Source organism: Phyllobates terribilis, unplaced genomic scaffold, assembly GCF_046119375.1.
Source record: "Phyllobates terribilis strain yellow unplaced genomic scaffold, ASM4611937v1 Scaffold_2__4_contigs__length_985480577, whole genome shotgun sequence".
Classification (NCBI taxonomy): domain Eukaryota; kingdom Metazoa; phylum Chordata; class Amphibia; order Anura; family Dendrobatidae; genus Phyllobates; species Phyllobates terribilis.
Window position 1 is genome coordinate 380,878,854 of NW_027362762.1, and position 23,899 is coordinate 380,902,752.

Below are 23,899 nucleotides of genomic sequence, written 5' to 3' on the forward strand. Positions count from 1 at the left end.
AGAGGATGTTGAGAAGGCCGAACTTTTTAATTCCTATTTTGCATCAGTTTTCTCTCAGAAAGAAAATGTAACATCAACTGATCTTCACTGTCCTTTTAAAGGAATAGAGGAATCCAAGTTATCTGTAAACAGAAAGATTGTGAGGGAATATTTAGCTAACATAAATGAGTTCAAGTCTCCAGGTCCAGATGAATTACACCCCAGAGTACTGAAGGAGATCGTAGAAGAAATTTTAGAACCACTCTCCATAATCTTTGAAAATTCTTGGAGAACAGGAGAAGTCCCAGAAGACTGGAGAAGAGCAAATGTTGTTCCTATCTTCAAAAAGGGGAAGAAGGTGGACCCAGGGAACTATAGGCCGGCGAGTCTGACTTCTATACCAGGAAAGATCTTTGAACAAATTATTAAACAACATGTATGTAAGTACATGGATAAGAATGAAGTGATTAACCAGAGTCAGCATGGGTTTGTAACTAACAAGTCATGTCAGACTAACTTAATTTCCTTCTATGACAGAATCACTGACTGGGTGGATCAGGGAAATGCTGTAGATATAGTATATCTTGACTTCAGCAAAGCATTTGACAAAGTATCTCACACCATCCTTATTGAAAAAATGACCAAGTATGCAATGGACCAGGCAACTGTTAGGTGGATTCATAACTGGCTTAGTGATCGGACTCAAAGGGTGGTTGTAAATGGCTTCACATCCAGCTGGATGAATGTCTCAAGTGGGGTACCACAGGGCTCCGTCCTGGGACCTGTATTGTTCAACATCTTTATCAATGATTTACATGAAGGAATTGAGGGTAAACTGATTAAATTTGCTGATGACACAAAGCTAGGAGGGATAGCTAATACTAGAGAAGAGAGAGAGAGGATTCAAAAAGACCTAAATAAACTGGAGCAGTGGGCAGCAACCAACAGAATGTTTTTTAACAGGGAAAAATGCAAAGTACTACATCTGGGCAATAAAAATGAAAAAAGCATATACAGAATGGGAGGAATAGAGCTAAGCAACTGTACATTTGAAAAAGACTTAGGTATACTAATAGATCATAGACTGAACATGAGTCAACAGTGTGATGCAGCAGCAAAAAAGGCAAATACAATTCTGGGATGTATTAACAGAAGCATACAGTCTAGATCACGTGAAGTCATTATCGGTCTTTACTCCTCTTTGGTCAGACCTCATCTGGAATACTGTGTACAGTTTTGGGCACCACATTTTAAAAAAGACATAGACAAACTGGAGCAAGTTCAGAGAAGAGCGACCAGAATGGTGACTGGTCTGCAAACCATGTCCTATGAGGAACGGTTGCAGGATTTGGGAATGTTTAGCTTGCAAAAAAGAAGACTGAGAGGAGACTTAATAGCTGTCTACAAATATGTCAAGGGCTGTCACATTGTAGAAGGATCATCTTTATTCTCATTTGCACAAGGAAAGACTAGAAGCAATGGGATGAAACTAAATGGGAGGAGACAGAGATTAGATATTAGAAAAAACTTTTTGACAGTTAGGGTGATTAATGAGCAGAACAGGCTGCCACGAGAGGTGGTGAGTTCCCCTTCAATGGACGTCTTCAAACAGAGGCTGGACAGACATCTGTCTGAGATGATCTAGTGAATCCTGCTTTGAGCAGGGGGTTGGACCAGATGACCCAGGAGGTCCCTTCCAACTCTACCATTCTATGATTCTATGATTCTATGTTATGTGCAGCATGAGACGGTGCATTATCATGCATGAAATGATCTCGATGGTCCAGATGGATGGAGTGGAGGATGGCTGGTTGATGGACACCCCATGCAAACACGGCTACGGCGCTAACAAGGAGGAGGTGGAGTAATGTTTTGGGCTGGAATCATGGGGAGAGAGATTGTCGGCCCTTTTAGGATCCCTGAAGGGGTAAAGATGAACTCCATAATGTATGTTGAGTTTCTCAAACAGCACTTCCTTCCATGGTTCAAGAAGAAGAACCGTGCATTCCGCAGCAAGGTCATTTTCATGCATGATAATGCCCCGTCTCATGCTGCACATAACACATCTGCATCTCTGGCTGCTATGGGCATAAAAGGGGACAAACTTATGGTGTGGCCCCCATGCTCCCCTGACCTCAACCCCATTGAGAACCTTTGGAGTATCATCAAAAGGAGTGTCTATGATGGTGGGAGGCAGTTCACATCTAAGCAACAGGTATGGGAGGGTATTCTGTCCTCATGCAAAACAATTGAAGCAGAAACCATCCAAAACCTGACAAATTCAATGGACGAGAGAGTTCAGAAGCTCCTTTCGAACAAGCGGTCCTATGTGTAAATGTAACATCACCTAGAATAAAGTTTTGAGTTGAAAACTGTTTGATTTCAGTTTATAATAACCTGCTAATGCTTATAATTTCAAAAAGGACCATTTTTTTGTTCTTTATTAAAATGAAAAGGTTGAAAACTCTGCTGTGCATAATAATTTGGAACATGCATTTTGAGTGCAGTTTGAGTGTTTTATTTTTTTAAAAATATACTGTTATCATAGGCAGTTTGTACAAAAACCTTTCAATTGTACTCTAATAGTTATTTGACTGGAAAATTACAATGACTGCAATTCATATAGGTAATTTGGGAAAATCTGAGAAAATATTATTTGCATAATAATTTGGAACACAGTGTATACACTGCATGGTACCACTCCTCCTGTCCTGTATATACACTGCACAGTACCACTTCTCCAGTCCTGTTGTCGGAGAGGCGTCAATATTGGTTTAGTATTTTCAATATTACTATGGCCAAATAAAAATAAATATTGGAAAACCTGTTTAAATTGATTATCCCAAGTAATCCTGGATAGGGGCTAACTGTCCAATCGCTGGAGATCCGACTATTGGGACCCCCATGATCCCGAGAATCGGAGCTCTGTAGAGCACCATGTAAATGGAGCTGTGGCCGATCATACTCACTGTGGCGCCATTCACATGCGGCTCTTCAAATAACTCCTTTTAGGAGAGTGAGGGGCTCGACAAAGTAAAGCAAAAATTCACTGATCGGGGGTAATGAGTGTTAGAGTACGTGCACATGATCAGTAATTGCACTTGCTCTGCGTGCAATCCGCAGCAGCCAGATGTTACAGCATAGTGGATGGGATTTGTAGAAATCCCATACCCACTATGCGTCCCCGTGCACCTGCAGATCACCTGCGGACACAGATATGTGGCGCGTCTTTACACACCACAGCATGTCTATTTCTCTTGCAGAGACACTAGTCTCCACAAGAGAAATTATATCAGTGCAATGTATAGGATGCTGTGAATCCGCATGTTTCAATGAACACATGCGGATTCACCTGCGTGCAGCGCTTTGGACGCAGCATAAAGTATACTGCGTTCAAAGCGCTGCCAATACCGACCATGTGCACATACCCTTATAGTGTGTGGACTGGTGGGGTTTGTGTAGCAGGGCTACTTTTTTGACCCAGTCCGGCCCTTGTATTGATATATATTTATTAAGACCTCACTCTTACATGTCCGCTTAAAGGGGTATTCCAAGCTCCAAGATCCCATCCCAATATGTAGTAGGTGTAATAATAATAATAATATTAGCAAATACCTCTAGTGATAAGCGAGCACTAAAATGCTCGGGTGCTCGAAGCTCGGGTCGAGCACATTGGAATACTCGGGTGCTCGACCTGAGCAACGAGCCCAATGTAAGTCTATGGGAAACTCAAGCATTTTTCTGGTGGCCACCCCCCCCTCCCCGGCGGTCTGCAGAAGGTCAAAAATTGCCCAAATCGATGGGAACAGTGCTCAATTAAACGTCAGGCAGGCAGAATATATAGGCAGACCGGCAGGCAGGGTATATAGGAGGGTGCATGAAAAACATAGCAGGGCACTTGGAATACACTAGTGCCCTCCGATTTTCATGCACCCGTCTCTTTAAAAAAGCCGGCCGGCAATTCATCAGCGGCATTCAACGGTACCCGGCAATTTAGAACAGAAAGAATACAGCATCACACATAGATTACATAGATAGAAACATGTCAGTCACATATATAAGAAGTACAGTGACAGTGGTGGTTACTGTACTTGTCATTTAGTGTTAAAATAAAGGATTTATTAAAAAAAAAAATTGGCGTGGGGTTCCCCGTAATTTTAGTCTCTAGCGGAGGTTAAGCAGACGGCTGGGGCAGATGTTTGAAGCCTGGGAAGGGGGTAATACCCACAGAGCTTCCCAGGCTACTAATATCAGCCCCCAGCTGAATACCTAGCCTTTACTAGCTATTAAAATGGGGGACCCCCCAAAAAAATGACGTGGGGTCCCTCCTATTTTAATAGCTAGCAAAGGCTAGGCAGACAGCTGGGGGCTGATATTAATAGCCCAGGAAGGGTGCCATGAATATTGGCCCCCTCCCAGGCTAGAAACACCAGCCGTCAGCCGCCCCAGAAATGGCGCATAGTAATAGGGGTGGGGTTGATGTCAGCTTATAATGCCAGCTGACATCAAGCCCAGGTTAGTAATGGAGAGGCGTCTATAAGACACCCCCATTATTAACCCCATAGTCAAAGTTAAAAAAAAACACAAACACCCAGAATAAAGTCCTTTAATTGAAATAAACACACAATTCTTTAATGTTCTAAATTAAACCATACTTACCGTCACGCCCATTCCAGCTGAAGCCAATGATGTCCTGCTACAGGGCAGTGGGAAGAGCGAGGCTAAGTGCCAGAATTGGCGCATCCTATGGATGCGCCATTTCTGGGGCGGCTGACGGCTGGTGTTTCTAGCCTGGGAGGGGGCCAATATTCATGGCACCCTTCCTGGGCTATTAATATCAGCCCCCAGCTGTCTGCCTAGCCTTTGCTAGCTATTAAAATAGGGGGGACCCCACGTCACTTTTTTGGGGGGTCCCCCATTTTAATAGCTAGTAAACGCTAGGTATTCAGCTGGGGTCTGATATTAGTAGCCTGGGAAGCTCCGTGGGTATTACCTCCTTCCCAGGCTTCAAACATCTGCCCTAGCCGTCTGCTTAACCTCCGCTAGAGACTAAAATTACGGGGAACCCCACACCAATTTTTTTTTTTATAAATCCTTTATTTTAACACTAAATGACAAGTACAGTAACCAACACTATCACTGTACTTCATATATATGTGACTGACATGTTTCTATCTATCTAATCTATGTGTGATTCTCTATTCTTTCTGTTCTAAATTGTCGGGTACCGATGATGAATTGCCGGCCGGCTTTTTTTAAAGAGACAGGTGCATGAAAACACTATTATTATTTTTTTTAATAAATCCTTTAACAGTAAATGACAAGTACAGTAACCAACACTGTCGCTATACTTCATATATATGTGACTGACATGTTTCTATCTATCTAATCCGTGTGTGATGCTCTATTCTTTCTAAATTGTCGGGTACCGGTGTATGCCGCTGCTGAATTGCCGGCTTTTCATGTTTCACTGTGAGCACTGTTCCCATCGATTTGGGCAATCACTGTAATGCCACAACCACCATGGCTGTGGCATTACAGTGAGCTGCAGACAATCCTGCATGATTGGTGCTCTAAATAGCGCCAGACATGCAGGAAGGGAACCCGAGCTCCCGCCCGAGCATCGCGCAAGTACTCGGCGAGCTCCGAGCATCTCGAGTACTGAGATGCTCGGGCGAGTACCGAGCAGTGGCGGGCATGCTCGCTCATCACTAAATACCTCCAATTAGAAATGAAGTATAGTTCTTATGATTCGCTATATCGCTTATCCCATGTGCAGGGCATTGCATTAGCTTAGGTATCCATAGTTATAACGACTCATATAGTGACAGTTAGTTAATTAGTCGTGATAACCAATGATATCTAAGCTACTGCAATGCTCTGCATATGGGGTAAGTGACGTAGTTCATCAGAAGAACTATACTGCTGTACATTTCTAATTGGAGAAATTTGCTAATATTATTATTATTACACCTAATTCATATTGGGATAGGATCTTGGAGATGGGAATGCCCTTTTAATTGCCATGTATTTTTCTGGCATACATATTTTAATGTCTTATATGGTTTAATATTTTCAATTAATAAATAAATAATAAATTGTATTAATTTCAGTGTTGTTCATTATTCTGTTGGCTTTTTACTTGTCTAAAAATCTATGGATCTAGCTAAATGTAACTATACAAATATTACATATCACCAATTTTGGGGCAGGTATATTGACGATATCCTGCTGATCTGGCAGGGTTCAATGAGTGATCTTGACATGTTCTTTACAAATCTCAACACCAATCCATATAATATCAAACTTACCTATGCAGCCAGTCCGGTGTCAATTAACTTCCTTGATATATCCATACAGGTTGACCAACTGGGATACCTACAAACGGATATACATAGGAAAGAAACGGCCGCCAATACCCTTCTCCACTCTACATCTTCACACCCTTCTCATTTGATAAGAAACATTCCCATGCGACAGTTCTTGCGGGCTCGCAGGATATGTTCAGAAGAATCAAGGTATAGTCATCAAGAATTGGACTTAACCAACCGGTTCCTGGAACGTAGATATAGTCAACACTCTATTGAGCGTGCAAAAAAAAGAGCAAGGACAACTAAGAGATCTGACCTCCTCATTCCAAAACGTAAAACCACGCAGGAAGCAGAAAATATCCGATTCATATGCGACTATCAATGTAGCCACTACCAGGTACAGGACATTCTGCGTAAATACTGGCCAGTGTTGTGTGATGTCACTTTAAACAGACACTTGCCCGAGAATCCATCCATGACGTTTCGGAGGTCAAAGAACCTACGTGATTTATTGGTTCATAGCCACTACCAGGGTAGTAAAAAATCGAATTTTATCTTTGGATCACGTGGCCCAAAATGGGGTAGCTCTCCTTGTGGTCGTTGTGTGGCATGCCCCAAAGTAATAGATGCTTCCAATTTTTCTGACTCATCGGGCACTACTACCTATAGAATCACTCATTTGATCAATTGTGGCACAAGTGGAGTTATCTATTATGCCACTTGCCCATGTGATAAGATTTATGTGGGCATGACCACAAGGGAGTCAAGAAGGAGAACCAGGGAGCATGTGCTTGATATTATTGCAGCGGAGTCTACCTCACTTACAGACTTGAAACCGATACCCAGACATTTTTGGCAAAAGCATAGGTGTGATGAAATTCTATTGCAGATACGGGGTATTGATCACATAATACCTGGACTAAGAGGGGGAAATTGGAAGCGGAGATTGGCCCAGAAGGAGGTCAAATGGATATATAAGCTGAAAACATATACCCCTCATGGCCTTAACGAACATACTTGATTTGTTCCATTTCTGTAGTGCATTACCTTTCCAATTGGGCCCTTCCCTGTTATTTTTGTGACCTTTTGTCCTGGTTGGCTTACCAATTTTAACCAATGTGTGTTTTGCATGGTTTGTTTTTAATTTTGTTCATTTTCCAGATATAACACAGCATTTGGATACGTACCAATGGCAAGACAAGGATGATGGGACTTGACTTGTATACATCTGTAATGATGGGACCTGACTTGTATACATCTATAATAATGTGGCGACCATCTTCATTCTAATTTTTTCTTTCCTCTGTTGTTATCCTTAGGGGGTGTCGAGGTGCTTTAATAGCATGTGATTGGGTATATCTATACATATGTCTACAACATATAAATATCCCTCCCCCTTCCTATTAAATAGATTACCCATGCCTTATATTTATCTGCTTGCTATTCAATGTTCTACTCATAACTATTCATATATTACTTATGCACTATCCCTTTATCTTCACACTGCTTTCTTCAAGGTTTCTAACAGACCACATGGTCACATTATAAATAAGCTAGTATGACTTTGGGTTCTTCATATTCTTGTTTTATCAGTATGGTTTTAGATATATTATATATCAATTGTAGGTGGGATCTGTGTAGTTATATTTGTATTTTTTATCATAGTAATTATTCACTGTGTGCAGAATTATTAGGCAAGTTGTATTTTAGAGGATTATTTTTATTATTGATCAACAACTATGTTCTCAATCAACCCAAAATAATGCATGATAATGCACCATCTCATGCTGCACATAACACATCTGCATCTCTGGCTGCTATGGGCATAAAAGGGGACAAACTTATGGTGTGGCCCCCATGCTCCCCTGACCTCAACCCCATTGAGGACCTCTGGAGCATCATCAAAAGGAGTGTCTATGATGGCGGGAGGCAGTTCACATCTAAGCAACAGCTCTGGGAGGGTATTCTGTCCTCATGCAAAACAATTGAAGCAGAAACCATCCAAAACCTGACAAATTTAATGGACGAGAGAGTTCAGAAGCTCCTTTCGAACAAGGGGTCCTATGTGCAAATGCAACATCACCTAGAATAAAGTTTTGAGTTGAAAACTGTTTGATTTCAGTTTGTAATAACCTGCTAATGCTTATAATTTCAAAAATGACCATTTTTTTGTTCTTTATTAAAATGAAAAGGTTGAAAACTCTGCTGTGCATAATAATTTGGAACATGCATTTTGAGTGCAGTTTGAGTGTTTTATTTTTTTAAAAATATACTGTTATCATAGGCAGTTTGTACAAAAACCTTTCAATTGTACTCTAATAGTTATTTGACTGGAAAATTACAATGACTGCAATTCATATAGGTAATTTTGGAAAATCTGAGAAAATATTATTTGCATAATAATTTGGAACACAGTGTATTTCTGGTTTCTCTGTATTTGCCAAATGGTTTGAAAAATATTAAAGGGAATCTGTCACCCCCTGGGAGATATCAGACGTTTACTATGGCCATACAGGAGATAGAAAAGTAAATCTATACTTACCTGTATGGCCCATAGCAGAGGTCTGATTGCAAGTGTTTTTATCCACTATGTTTTCCAGAGGCTTGGCCTCTGGGGGACACCAAGAAATCCCTGCCTAACTGTTTATCATTCCCCTAAATCCCCGCTTCTCTGCTTAGTTACCATATTTTCCCCCTCCCCTGCATGTCACAGGGCCCTGTGATGTGCACTGTGCTTCCTGACCTCCGGGCGTGCGCAAAGCGCCGCTCACATAGAGCTCACATACAGCGCGCTTTGCTTCCTCCCGGACCCTTCTACCTGTGCTCTGCGCTGCAGGTTTCTATTGTGCAGGTGCCAGGAAGTGACAGCGACCCCCTGGCGCCTGCGCAATAGAAACCTGCGGCGCAGAGCACAGGTAGAAGGGGCCGCGATGAAGCAAAGCGCGCTCTAGGTAGTCAGGGAGCACAGTGCATGTCACAGGGCTATGTGACGTGCAGGAGAGGGGGGGAATATGGTAACTAAGCATATAGGTGGGGATTTAGGGGAATAATAAACAGATGGGCGGGGATTTCTTGGTGTCCCCCGGACGCCAGGCCTGTGGAAAACAGAGTGGATAAAAACACATTTCTCTGCAATCAGACCTCTACCATGGGCCATACAGGTAAGTATAGATTTACTTTTCTATAACCTGCATGCCAATAGTAGAGGTCTGATATCTCCCAGGGGGGTGGCACATTCCCTTTAACTCCATCTAGGCCAAGAATAGAGACGTCCTGTTCCTGTAATATGTTGTCCTTAAAGGGGTTGCTTGGTCCAAATCGATATGTCTGCAGTCATTCTGTGTGACTGCAGACTTATGAATCCCCCCAGCACACGCACCGTGCACTGCGAGGATTCACTGGTTTCTGAGCTGGGACAGGAGGGTGTATATTAGCTATACGTATTCCCGGCCAGAGTCTGTCCAGTGGGTGCGGCCTCGTTCCATACACGCATTTAGAACAAGGCTGAGCCCTCTAGTTGGGCTCTGACCGGGAACATGTATAACTCATATATAACCTCCTGTCCCAGCTCAGAAACCGGTGAATCCCCACAGCCACAGTGCATGCGCTGGGGGGATTCATAAGTCTGCAGTCACACAGAGTGACCACAGACTTATCGGTTTGGACCGGACAACCCCTTTAAAAAGGAAATTGCATGCAGATGATTGAATAGATTTCGGCACCCTTATTAAACTTGAATAATTTTGTGAAGATCACTATTGTAAAGGTCGTGTTACAATTATTACGTAGGTAGGACATTTTGATAACATATACAATAACAGGCTTTATATGACATTGTGACTGCCTTATATAGAATTATGTAACGGTACAGTGCCTGTTCCATAGTCACATAGTCACATATTACAATGTCACCCACAGTATACATTACATATGTTCAGTCTTTGGTTTTACCTGGGGTTGATCTGACAGCGCTGTCCATTGACTGAAGCAGAATGCAAGTCTCTAGACAGAAAAGGAGGCAGGAAAATATATCTGACATATGATAAGGTGCAACTATAAATATTGGCAATAGTCTATAAACTGTAAAAAAAAAAAAAGAATATCCATTTAAACCCATATTTTGTGTAATCCCAATCTGAGTACAATGACACATGGTTGTCACACTCTGTTACCCATTCGCTAATGCACAGATTAGTTGTATATATTATTCATAAAGAACCTGGGAAGATGAGGTTAGTTAGTCTTATTTTACAGGTTCTGTTGTTTTCCACAGGGAAATTAACAGGAAAGTGATGATTTGGCGTGGATTTACTGTTCAGGATTTCCCAGGCAATATTTGCTGAATCGCTGCTGAAGGTTTCTGCAACAATTCCACTGTACTCATCAAAGGTCAGAGATTAGATATCCAGGCCACCCCTAAACCACTTCATGTCAAAATATGTCCTGTGACTTAAAATTAGAACTACAGAATTACAGTATGCCAACACTGATACTTTTGGTTCCCCTCTTTTTAAAATCCTGATTGATGGACCATTGTTTAAAAGATCCTGAAGCAGGAACACAACCAAAGAAGCAGTGTAGTAAACCTGTAGTCCTATACATTCATGTGTTCTGTATAACTCATCCCCCACCACTAATTGTCAGCTTTCTGCCTATGCACGGTGTACACAGAAAGCTGCCAATCTGTGGTGTGGATGGAATTATACAGAGTGCAACATTCAGAGAACTGATTGATCTGCAGCAGATAAAACAATATCAAAACTACAGCAACCAACCCAGTAAGTGATACATGTCTGAAATCAGGGTCTCTGCTGCTACATTATGTTGTTCTCACATGGAGTAACAAAAACCTGGTGATAGATTACCTTTAAATAAAGTAGCCCCCTTATAAAATAATAATAACAGAAACTCCCCTCCCCCACCAACGCCATTCCACAGATGTCGGTGCCAGGTCTCCTTGTGCTCCCATGACATTGTTATCCCACATGAACACTGCAGTCAATCAGCTGCTGCTATTGGGCTGCTGCACTCTGATTTGGCTTCAGACAAACCACAGACAAACAGAATAAGTGAGAGCACAGCAGCCCAATAGTGGCTCTAGATTGACTGCAGGGCTCATATGGCATAACAGTGTCACGCAAGCCCCGGGAGACCTGGTGCCGACATCGTTGGGACAGTACCATACTGGACACAAAAAAAGAGAAATGAGGTGTGTGTGGTGGTTGGAGGAATAAGAGGGAAAGTTTGAAGGGAAGAGTTAGGGGCAATGATGTATCATTATAGTTGTAACATACCTGGCGGCGTCCTTGCATAGTGGTCCATCTCCCACTGTGCAAGAGCGCGCACTTGATCTCCAGTCCAGACTGCCACTTTGGCTTCTTTCCATGTTGTCTGCTTTGCTTTGCTTTTGCTGTTTAGGGCGACGCCTGCCGAACTTCCTGATTCTTGTAGCTGCTGCAGACACACCCCTAATGCGTCCTCAGCCTATTGCTGTCTGTCACCTGGTATTTAACCCAGCTCCTCCCTGGAATCCAGGCCTGAGCATCTTGTTCTGTCAGTTGGCTTCTGGTCGCTGACATGCCAGGTCCTGTCTATGTTTCCTGCCTATCGGTATCAGTTCCCGTGTCTGAACTGTGTCCTGTCTGTGTACTCTAGCCAGCTGTCTGTCTGCCTTCCTGAGGCTGTATTTCCAGGCTTGTCTGAACACGCTCCTAGCCTGTTCGTCTCCCCCTCTGGGGGCCGCATACCCAGACTAGCTCCTGTATTTGTTGCAGTACAGTTCCTGTCTGAACTGTCTCCTAGCTTCCTACCTGTTTTGTCTTTATGTCCGTTTGTTCCTTTTCTGTAGTGTCTGAACCAGCACTTGGTTTTACCTAGGCTCGTTCCTGCATTTTGTTGCATTTTGTTGCAGTAACTGTTCTTGTCTGAACTGTCTCCTAGCTTCTTATCTGTTTTGCCTTTATGTCCGTTTGCTCCCTTTTTCTGTAGTGTCTGAACCTGCACCTAAATCCTTCTCGTTGTCGCTGTACTTCCGTTTGTGAGTTGGAGTCCTCTCGCTACTTCTTTGCAAGTATCTAGTGTGTATCTGGTTCTGCCTTTTCTTCTGTTCCGTGTGAACAGAGCCCTGTCCCCTTTGCTTTGTCTTTGTTTACCTCTTCGGCGATTTATCTCAGCCCTGTCCACCGCGTCTGCGGTTTCGCTCTGCTCAGCCTTGTCCACCGTGTCTGCGGTTTCGCTCTGCTCAGCCTTGTCCACCGTGTCTGCGGTTTCGCTCTGCTCAGCCTTGTCCACCGCGTCTGCGGTTTCGCTCTGCTCAGCCTTGTCCACCGTGTCTGCGGTTTCGCTCTGCTCAGCCTTGTCCACCGTGTCTGCGGTTTCGCTCTGCTCAGCCTTGTCCACCGCATCTGCGGTTTCGCTCTGCTCAGCCTTGTCCACCACGTCTGCGGTTTCGCTCTGCTCAGCCTTGTCCACCGCGTCTGCGGTTTCGCCCTGCTCAGCCTTGTCCACCGCGTCTGCGGTTTCGCCCTGCTCAGCCTTGTCCACCGCGTCTGCGGTTTCGCTTTGCTCAGCCTTGTCCACCGCGTCTGCGGTTTCGCTTTGCTCAGCCCTGTCCACCGCGTCTGCGGTTTTGCTCTGCTCAGCCTTGTTCACCGCGTCTGCGGTTTCGCTCTGCTCAGCCTTGTCTACCGCGTCTGCGGTTCTGCTCTGCTCAGCCTTGTCCACCGCGTCTGTGGTTCTGCTCTGCTCAGCCTTGTCTACCGCGTCTGCGGTTCTGCTCTGCTCAGCCTTGTCTACCGCGTCTGCGGTTCTGCTCTGCCCAGCCTTGTCTACCGCGTCTGCGGTTTTGCTCTGCTCAGCCCTGTCTACCGCATCTGCGGTTTTGCTCTGCTCAGCCTTGTCTATGGCACCTGCGGTTTCGCTTTACTTTGTTTGATTACCGCATCTGCAGCTCTGAACTCGTCTCCCAGTCTGTACTGTACCCTACCCAGCCTGCGCTCTAGCCTGCCTGTTCCTGTATTCCCCGGTGTGGGTCAACAGCCGTGTCCGGAGTCTGACCTGGAGTAGACCCTGGTCCCTCTGCTCGGTTCCTCCCTGGTGCACTGGCGTCGTATGCCGTCGTGCGACCTTGGTCGGATCGAGCAGATACTTAGTTACGCCCCTCCAGGCACTCTCCGGTTCATGGCACAGTGGAACCACTAAACACGCACAAGCCAGTCAGTCCGGGCGTGTGCATTACAGCATGCTCAGGCCATGGTTCCCGTTGAGCCCCACGGCCTTCGCTCTCTGAGACGTTTTTCAGCGAATACGTGCATCTAGAAGAAATTTATTTTTCTTTTTTTTATTTTTTTTTGCTACTAGCTGAGTTCTAGGCGAATTACGCACTGGTCCAGATGGATCTATCAGCACTCGTTCCTGCGGATCCGCTATGGTACTATGGGGATCTAAGACTGAGTCGTGCATTTGTGGAGCAATGCTTGCTAAACTTCAAGTTCTACCCTCTTAATTTTCCCACCGATCGGGTTAAGGTGGGATTCATGATGTCTAACCTAGCGGGTGATGCCTTGGAATGGATCAACCCCCTATGGGAAACACAGGATCCTATCCTCCTGGACCTTCAGGCCTTCCTGGTGGCCTTTCTAATGGTCTTTGATGACCCTAACCCGGAGGCTCCTGCTGAAGCTTCACTTCTCAATATCCCGGAGCAGCCCCGATGGATAATGTGTGTGGGTAGCGCACTAGTCCTCCTGCCCGAAGAGACTACTGCCCACCCAGAATCCACACAGGATGACTACGCTCTCCGGAATACTTCTCCCAACCTTAAGAGGCAGTCCAGACATGCTAGGTGTAGAGGCAAGCCGTCACGCCAGGGTCTGTCCTCCCAAAGACCTCCTGACCCCAATCTTGAAGTCCCTGTTGAAGCTTCACTTCCCAGTATCCTGGAGCAGCCCCGACGGGTAATGTGCGTGGGTAGCGCACCAGTTCTCCTGCCCGAAGAGACTGCTGCCCACCCAGAAACCACACAGGAGGACTTCCTGCACCCGGTATCTGATACTTCACCCACTTTAATCGGTGAGCCTGTCCAAGGGTACTCCGAAGCAGAGGTTACCCCCGAGTCTCTACACCCCTCCGACCAGGCGGAAGACCTCCAGTTGTCTCCTGAACCCTCCGGGGTGCTACCTGGTAGCGAATTGACAGAGACTTTCCCAAACTCGTTACCTGATGCCTCGCCTGCTTCGTCCAGTGAGTCCGACCTAGTGTACTCCGAAGCAGAGGTTACCCCCGAGTCTCTACACCCCTCCGACCTGGCGGAGGACCTCCAGTTGTCTCCTGAACCCTTCGGGGTGCTACCTGGTAGCGAATGGACAGAGACTTTCCTATACTCTGTACCTGATACCTCGCCCGCTTCGTCCAGTGAGTCCGACCTAGTGTACTCCGAAGCAGAGGTTACCCCCGAGTCTCTGCACTCCTCCAACCTGGCGGAGGACCTCCAGTTGTTTCCTGAATCCTCCGGGGTACCACCAGATAACAAAGGGACAGTGACTTTTCTACACCTTGTACCTGACACCTCGCCTATTTCATCCTGTGAGCTTGACTAGATGTACCCCGAAGCAGAGGTTACCCCCGAGTCTCTACACCCCTCCAACCCGGCGGAGGACTTCCAGTTGTCTCCTGAACCCTCTGGGGTGCTACTTGATAATGAGTGGAGAGAGACTTCCTTGTGTGCTGTTCCTGGTATTCCATCCGTTTCGTCTGCTGCTGAGGATGGCTGGATAGGAGGTAGCATCCTAGCTACCCAGATGAGACCAGTTTTTCCTGTGGACAGTAGAAGTAATCTCCTTGAACAGAAGGATTGGCCCTCAAATTCCCTGTGGAAGATTCTGGCAGGCCTGAAGAAGAGGGGGCGTAAGGGGGGGGGTACTGTAACATACCTGGCGGTGTCCTTGCATAGTGGTCCAACTCCCACTGTGCAAGAGCACGCACTTGATCTCCAGTCCAGACTACCACTTTGGCTTCTTTCCATGTTGTCTGCTTTGCTTTGCTCTTGCTGTTTAGGGCGACGCCCGCCGAACTTCCTGATTCTTGTAGCTGCTGCAGACACACCCCTAACGCGTCCTCAGCCTATTGCTGTCTGTCACCTGGTATTTAACCCAGCTCCTCCCTGGAATCCAGGCCTGAGCATCTTGTTCTGTCAGTTGGCTTCTGGTCGCTGACATGCCAGGTCCTGTCTATGTTTCCTGCCTATCGGTATCAGTTCCCGTGTCTGAACTGTATCCTGTCTGTGTACTCTAGCCAGCTGTCTGTCTGCCTTCCTGAGGCTGTATTTCCAGGCCTGTGTGAACACGCTCCTAGCCTGTTCGTCTCGCCCTCTGGGGGCCGCATACCCAGACTCGCTCCTGTATTTGTTGCAGTACAGTTCATGTCTGAACTGTCTCCTAGCTTACTACCTGGTTTGTCTTTATGTCCGTTTGTTCCTTTTCTGCAGTGTCTGAACCAGCACTTGGCTTTACCTAGGCTCGTTCCTGCATTTTGTTGCAGTAACTGTTCTTGTCTAAACTGTCTCCTAGCTTCTTATCTGTTTTGCCTTTATGTCCGTTTGCTCCCTTTTTCTGTAGTGTCTGAACCTGCACCTAACTCCTTCTCGTTGTCGCTGTACTTCCGTTTGTGAGTTGGAGTCCTCTCGCTACTTCTTTGCAAGTATCTAATGTGTATCTGGTTCTGCCTTTCTTTCTGTTCCGTGTGAACAGAGCCCTGTCCCCTTTGCTTTGTCTTTGTTTACCTCTTCGGCGATTTATCTCAGCCCTGTCCACCGCGTCTGCGGTTTCGCTCTGCTCAGCCCTGTCCACCGCGTCTGCGGTTTCGCTTTGCTCAGCCCTGTCCACCGCGTCTGCGGTTTCGCTCTGCTCAGCCTTGTCTACCGCGTCTGCGTTTTTGCTCTGCTCAGCCTTGTCCACCGCGTCTGCGGTTTTGCTCTGCTCAGCCTTGTCCACCGCGTCTGCGGTTCTGCTCTGCTCAGCCTTGTCCACCGCGTCTGCGGTTTTGCTCTGCTCAGCCTTGTCTACCGCGTCTGCGGTTCTGCTCTGCTCAGCCTTGTCTACCGCGTCTGCGGTTTTGCTCTGCTCAGCCCTGTCTACCGCATCTGCGGTTTCGCTTTACTTTGTTTGATTACCGCATCTGCGGCTCTGAACTCGTCTCCCAGTCTGTACTGGACCCTACCCAGCCTGCGCTCTAGCCTGCCTGTTCCTGTATTACCCGGTGTGGGTCAACAGCCGTGTCCGGAGTCTGACCTGGAGTAGACCCTGGTCCCTCTGCTCGGTTCCTCCCTGGTGCACTGGCGTCGTATGCCGTCGTGCGACCTTGGTCGGATCGAGCAGATACTTAGTTACGCCCCTCCAGGCACTCTCCGGTTCATGGCACAGTGGAACCACTAAACACGCACACGCCAGTCAGTCCGGGCATGTGCATTACAATAGTGACAGAACATTGATCATAAAGTGTCAGTGGATGTATATGATCTAGGGTGATCAGATCTTGGTGAATTTACTGTGCTTATATATTAAAATGCTGGTAATTTTTTTATTAATTTAGGAAACCATTCATTTTGGACTTCACTGGAACGGAGTAAGTTCTCCTGAGGCTTGAATGACCATGTTATGCCATGTGAGACCTGCAGCCAATCACTATTGGGATGCTGCGCTCTCATTTATTTCACTAGTCCAAGGTTTGCCTGTGGGAAGTGAAAGCACAGCAGCCCAATAACTGCAGCTCATTGGCTTCAGGGTTCCCTTGGCATAACAATGTGCGGGAGGTGAGTATGTGTTTTGTTTTTCTTTTTACAAGGGGGCCTACCTAATTTAAAAAGTAGTTGTTCAGGTTGTGGGTAACCCCCTTTAAAGAAAAAGAAGTGGCACAACTGGTAGTCACAGATGGTTAACGAGTATTTATTTCCCTACTAAAACAACATACTCTCTCCAGCTTCATCCAACATGAAAAGTTGCAAAAAATATATACAGTCTTTCTCTTGTTTTATTTTTTTAGTTTGTTTGTTATCATTGTTGCGTTTCGAAAGTCATAACTTACAAGGTTATTGTAATTGTTCTTGTATGTATACTCTTTTTTCACATGTAAAGCGCCATGGAATAAATAATAATAATAATAATAATAATAATAATAATAATAAATAACTACATACATACATATAACTGTTGCCTGCCTTCTTTTCCTGTGTCATAAATAAATCTGGTACTAGTATTTTTGTATGCTCTATTATATTCTATTGTCTTCTATCATCATTTTTTATCAGGACTTGATGTATGTTTCTTGAAAGCTATGAATTTATAGTTTTGTCCTCTTACAATAGATCTGAATTTGACAGCACAAAGTGCTATCATTTCTATTGTGATAATGTCAATCAAAATCTAAACATTGACAATATTGTAATTACTTTGTAATATAAATAACTGGAAATTAAAAAAAATTATTATAAACATAAACAACTCAGATGTTTCATGGAGAGGTAATATGGACGTGTGCATGAGCACAAGTGTCACAAAGATGGAGCGATTTTATAACTTCTCTTTCCCCTTGTGCATTTTTATAGAAAGTCTAGTAAAAACAACTATACCTCACTTTCTGGAATATCCAATCCATCCACATAGTGCGCCGCTGACTGGGGAAACCCTATGATGAAATAAAATGTTTAGCAACTTGATCACAATTTAGCTTGATGGCTACACTTCACACAGTGGCTACCATTCAAGCCTGTGAATTTATATTAAATGCAGTGTTATCTAAATAAGTACACCCTAGAGATGGGTGTGATAGAGAAGAGTTATAAAGGCTATACAAAATTATCTCTGGCTCATGGGGGCCTGTGGCTTAATTGGATTACAATGAAATTGATCTTTGAAAAGAATAATTAATGATCCAAATGAGATTAACTGGGCGCCCAACAGCTTTGTTGCATTGTGGGGCAGAGCCTTAGAACACAATATGTTATATCTTTAGTTTTTTACATTTATTCAATAGATACAGCAGCTATACAGATAATTAGATGGCATATACATCTTGTATATTTTACACATATACAAGGTAAAACTGAAACACAATGTACTAATTTAAAACCAGAAAAACTCCTAACATTCTTTATAATTACAATACTTCATACATTTTTTTTAACATTTACATATTTAATTGAGTTTTATTACATTACTTTGCTTTCTTCTCTATAATAAAAAAACATACAAAGTGAAATGTCTTATACGTGGGAAATAAAGAGATTAAACTCCTGCGAGGATTCTAGACTAACATGAGGGACTTCAATCCTGCAGAATATTTATTTTGTGCCATGTAAATACTAGTCATTAAATTAATTTAATATAAGTATTACACAAACTATCTAATACTATAAAATAGCAGTTAATTATACAGTAATATAAATATTACACAAACTATCTAATGCTATAAAATAGCAGTTAATTATACAGTAATATAAATATTACACAAACTATCTAATGCTATAAAATAGCAGTTAATTATACAGTAATATAAATATTACACAAACTATCTAATACTATAAAATAGCAGTTAATTATACAGCAATATAAATATTACACAAACTATCTAATACTATAAAATAGCAGTTAATTATACAGTAATACATAGTTGGGATATTTTTGCAGAATTAAATTTGGGAATATTCTATTTAGGTTAATTGCTAAAACCAACTTGTCATCCCGGTCACAGGAGATGATATTGAGTCTTAATTACCTTGATAGGTAGTTTGTATTGCTATGCTGCAATAGTTGCAGATGTTATACACCAGTAATTAAAGGTGATAGGCTCTTACCTGAGGAAAGCTGTAGGGAGCTCAGGCAGCAGATCACAAACAGCAGAGGCAGTGGTGGATGGTGTTTTACAGATTTGATCCTCTCTGTAGATGACTTGTCTCTTTTGTGTGTCCTGTACTTGAGCATCTTGCCAGGAACTGTTGAAGGTTAGATCTGTGAGTCTGTGTCTGGCTCATCCACAGTGCTGTGATATCTCTTTAAATGGAACACTGTATCCCATAGGAGTGGAGGCAATCAGCACCTTGCAGGATCCTACTTTCTATCCCAGTGTCATGCTGAGCTCTTATTTATGAGGCATTGCCCCCCCAAATCAATGTTGCCTGATTAGCTAAGGGTTGAGTAAGTAGGGGAGAAGAGAGGATCTATATTATTGCACAATAGGGAATCTTATAACTACCACTGACGTTGGAGCAGATAGGAAATGCTGCTCATGAACACTATGTGATATCACTTGACTTGCCCTTAGAAAAATAATAGCTTTTTTACTTCCCGTGGAGTTTATTAACAATTACTATTTTATGACATTTGCTGAAGGTTGTACTCAGAGATCTTACAAAAAAAATGAGTGTTCAAGAAGTGATTCAGAGATTGCACAGTCTTACGTAAGAGCCTTAACTACCATTGACGTCTTATTAAGCACTTTTTGGTGCAATTTTGCTTACAAAACAACAAGTCCTAGTTTTAGTTTTACACTTAATCCCTCCATTATGTCAATGGCTCATTAAAAAACCTCCAAAGAAATCACTTCCATTAGGAGTTTGACCGCTGGGATTGACTTGGATTATTGAAGTATTAGTCAAAGTATTTTAATAATAAAAAAGGCTAGCATAGGAAATGAGGAGCTGTACCTCCAATTGCGTGAAAGCTGGATAAAAGTATTTATGCTCAATAATCAATTTCATTGATTGTTGTATTAACACTATATACTGTATATAAGATAATCAGTCCTTTTTAGCTTGACTTTTAGCTAAAAAAATAGCATTAGATCTATAAATAATAATAATAAATCTTTATTTTTATATAGCGCCAACATATTCCGCAGCGCTTTACAGACATTATCATCGCTGTCCCCATTGGGGCTCACAATCTAAATTCCCTATCAGTATGTCTTTGGAGTCTACCTACATTATATGGCTGACAGTAGATACCTAAAGCCAAAAAGTAAATCGGTCCATCATTTGCAATGAAGAAAATAAATGATTTGCCAAATTATTCACAATGGGATTAAATCATCTTTTTATTCTACATATTTATCATCTCTATACAATCTATAATTAGTTTTACACTTTAGCTACACAATATGGACAAAAGTATATTACTCTTCATAATCACTGAATTTAGGTTTTTCATTCACTCTTTTTTACTACTTGTTAAAATAAAATCTGGCTGCAGATAGTTAACATGGCAGCATGTTAATCCTGGCTACATTTTGGATATTAACCCATTTCTTAAAGGGAACCTGTCATGTCTGCAAATGGTATTTACTTATTTATATAGGGTTAATAGCATTATAATTAGTAATGAGCGAGCACTAAAATGCTCGGGTGCTCGATGCTCGGGTCGAGCAAATTGGAATACTCGGGTGCTCAACCCGAGCAATGAGCCCAATGTAAGTTTATGGGAAACTCGAGCATTTTTCAGGCAGCTCCCCCCCGGCGGTCTGCAGAGGTCCTAAAAATTGCCCAAATCGATGGGAACAATGCTCAAATGACATGGGGACAGCATGGGGAAGACCACTAGAAGCATTTCTGACTCCCAGGTCACTTCTGTCAACAACGTTGTCAGAGGTATTACGCCACTTTTACGGATTCACAATAAAACATACCAAAACGAAACCAAAATGGAATTTCCTGGGAAATATGTTAAGGAACATCCTTTCCAGGGTAATGACTTGTATATAAAGCAAAACAAATAACCAAAAACAAAAATGCTCCTCCACACCTTGGGCTATGTTCACACGTAGCGTTTTTGATGCATTTTTTCACTTTTGCATTGCTTTCAACCGTGACAAATGCATAAACTGGGAAATGTCACTTTAACATTTTACAACCTTATCTGGCCATGTGATGTGTGAGATATCATCAGACACATCGTGTTTCATTTATGAAGGAGGGACTCTGAGAGTCACAAAGCCTATTTTTATAGGGCCATCAGGTGACCTTTACTATTCTTAAAGGGCCAGCAGTTGGCCCTCACTATTCTTAGACAGCCATCAGCCGGCTATGTTTTTTTGTTCCGATTACTAAAGAGTGGGTCTCCTATACTGTTATTGCGTATGCAGTGAGTGCCAGGGCTGCCCAAAATTTGGATGCACCCCAATACCACTTTGAAAATTTGGATGCACCCCAATACCCCTTTGAAGAGACTTAGAGGAGGGCCTCCTGAAAACAAGAGTCCCATTATTAGGAAGTAGGTCTCCCTTTGTGTTTGCCTATGCAGTGAATGCAAGGGTTGCCAAAAATTTGGAGGCACTCCAATGCCCCTTGGAAAAGACGTGGAGGTCAGAGGGCCTCCTGAAAACAATGTTCCCATTATTAGGAAGTGAGTCTCCCATTGTGTTTGCCTATGCAGTGAATGCAAGGGTTGGCAAAAATTTGGAGGACCTCCAATGCCCCTTGGAAGAGATGCAGAGGGCCTCATAAAAAAATATTCCCATTATTAGGAAGTGGGTCTCCCATAGTGTTGGCCTATGCAGTGAATGCAAGGGCTGCCAAAAACTGGGAGGTACTCCAATGCGCCTTGGAAGAGGCATGGAGGAGGGCCTCATAAAAAATTATTTCCATTAGAAAGGAGTGGGCCTCCTATACTTGTAATGCCCATGCACTAAGTGTATTGGCTGACAAACATTTACCCCTGGGGGGTATACATGAACATACTGTATAAAATTTTTTTTTACAGGCATCATAAACACCCTTTAAAAAAATTATGTGGGTGTTCACGGACCACGGTCACCCTGGTGATATGGTGGTGGAGGATGAGGAGAAGGAGGAGGACAAGAGCAAATAGCCAAAATCAGGAAGAGTGTGAAAAGGTGCATGGGAATACATCTCCCAAGAAAAGACACTGGATTTGAGTTTATGTTACGCTGCTATCATTCGGTGTTGTTGAGAAGTCTGGCCCAATCCAGCCCATGTTCATTTTTATAAGAGTCAGCCTGTCAGCATTTTCAGTTGACAGGCGGATGCGCTTATCAGTTATAATTCCACCAGCGGCACTAAAAACCCGCTCTGATAAAACGCTGGCGGCAGGGCAGGCCAGGACCTCCAAGACATAGAGAGCCAGTTCATTCCTCGTATCCAGCTTGGATACCCAATAATTATAAGGCACAGAGGAATCACAAAGGACATTGGTACAGTTGGCAAGGTACTCCCTCAGCATCTTCCCAAACTTTGCACTCCTTGTGATAGTACCCCGCTTCTCAGGGCCTGTGCGATGGGAGCGGCTGAGAAAACTCTGTAGGTTCAGCGGTGTGAGCCACAGATCTGCCTGCTCTTTCAGAGCTGTCCACAACTCTTCAGCATTGCGCGGTTTGTCACCTAAGCATATTAACTTCAGCACAGCCTGTTGCCGCTTGGCCGAGGCAGTGCGGCAGTGCTTCCAGCTTGTGACTGATGTGGTCATTTCGGAGATGGAGGCTGAAGAGGAGGAGGAGGCTGAGGAGGATGAGGTGCAGGAGCTGTAGACCGTGGGGGCAACCCTGATTGACCTAGGGCCCGCAATCCTTGGCGTCGGGACGACGTGTTCCGTCCCAAGGTCCGACTGGGTCCCTGCTTCCACTATGTGTCCCTGCCCAAAAGCACTTGTCCACATGTCCGTGGTTAAGTGGACTTTCCCGGTAACTGCGTTTTTGAGGGCACGGCTAAAGTTTTGGGACACGTGCTTGTGTAATGCGGGGACGGCACACCGGGAAAAATAGTGGCGGCTGGGGACCGAGTACCGAGGGACGGCCGCCGCCATCAGGTTGTGGAATGCTTCCGTCTCCAAGAGCCTAAAAGGCAACATTTCGAGCGCAAGCAGTCGTGAAATGTGAGAATTTAGTAGTGTGGCCTGTGGGGCATTGGCTGCGTATTAGCACTTGCGTTCCAAGGACTGGGGTATGGACAACTGAACGCTGTGCTGGGACAAGGACGTGGATGTGCTTCCTGATGCTGCTACTTGAGAGTGTGCAACGACAGGTGCAGGGCAGGAGGCATCTTCGCATGCACCATGGACAGGGGATTGGCTTGCATGCACGACTGCGGAAGAAGCAATGGTGCCACCCGTAGACACTGTTCCTGGACCCTGGGGTTCGGCCCACAAAGTCGGGTGCTTTGCTGCCATGTGCCTGATCATGGTGGTGGTGGTCAGTCTGGTCGTTTTGCCACCCCTACTGATGCTGGCATGGCAGGTGGTGCAAATGGCCTTTTTAGGGTTATCATCAGAGTCTTTAAAAAGCAACCAGACTCAGGAAGACCTAATATCTGTACTGGCAACTTCCTTCGTGTTGGTGCTACGGGGAACGGTTGCCTTCCTTCTGTCTGCGGCCACCACACTGCTTCTTCCTGCCTGTTGGGGTGCTCTGCCTCCCTCCCCCTGTGTGCTGCTCTCCTCGCTCTGCATGTCCTCCTGCCAGGTTGAGTCAGTCACTATATCATCCACCACCTCGTCTTCCACTTCCGCACCCTGGTCCTCCTCCTGACTTTCTGGCAATTGTGTCTCATCATCGTCCATCTCTTGTGAGACTTTCCCACCGTCACCTTTGTGTGACCGTGGCTGCTCAAA

At 44.3% G+C, this 23,899-nt stretch overlaps 1 protein-coding gene across 2 annotated transcripts in view; it reads right to left on the bottom strand.

Moving 5' to 3' along the window:
* The window catches only part of NMS (neuromedin S), a 115,247-nt gene extending 95,787 nt beyond the window's left edge, over positions 1–19,460 (bottom strand). The window contains exons 1-3 of one of the 2 annotated variants that reach the window (XM_073670502.1): positions 19,138–19,426; positions 17,914–17,969; positions 10,242–10,292 (exon numbers count right to left, since the gene is read on the bottom strand). In XM_073670502.1, the coding sequence (XP_073526603.1) occupies positions 10,242–10,292; positions 17,914–17,969; positions 19,138–19,264 (234 nt within the window). In that variant the 5' untranslated portion in view covers positions 19,265–19,426. Of the gene's footprint in view, positions 1–10,241; positions 10,293–17,913; positions 17,970–19,137 lie in introns of both variants that reach the window. The other variant, XM_073670503.1, reaches the window with a different exon arrangement.
* Between the last annotated feature and the right edge of the window lie 4,439 nt (positions 19,461–23,899).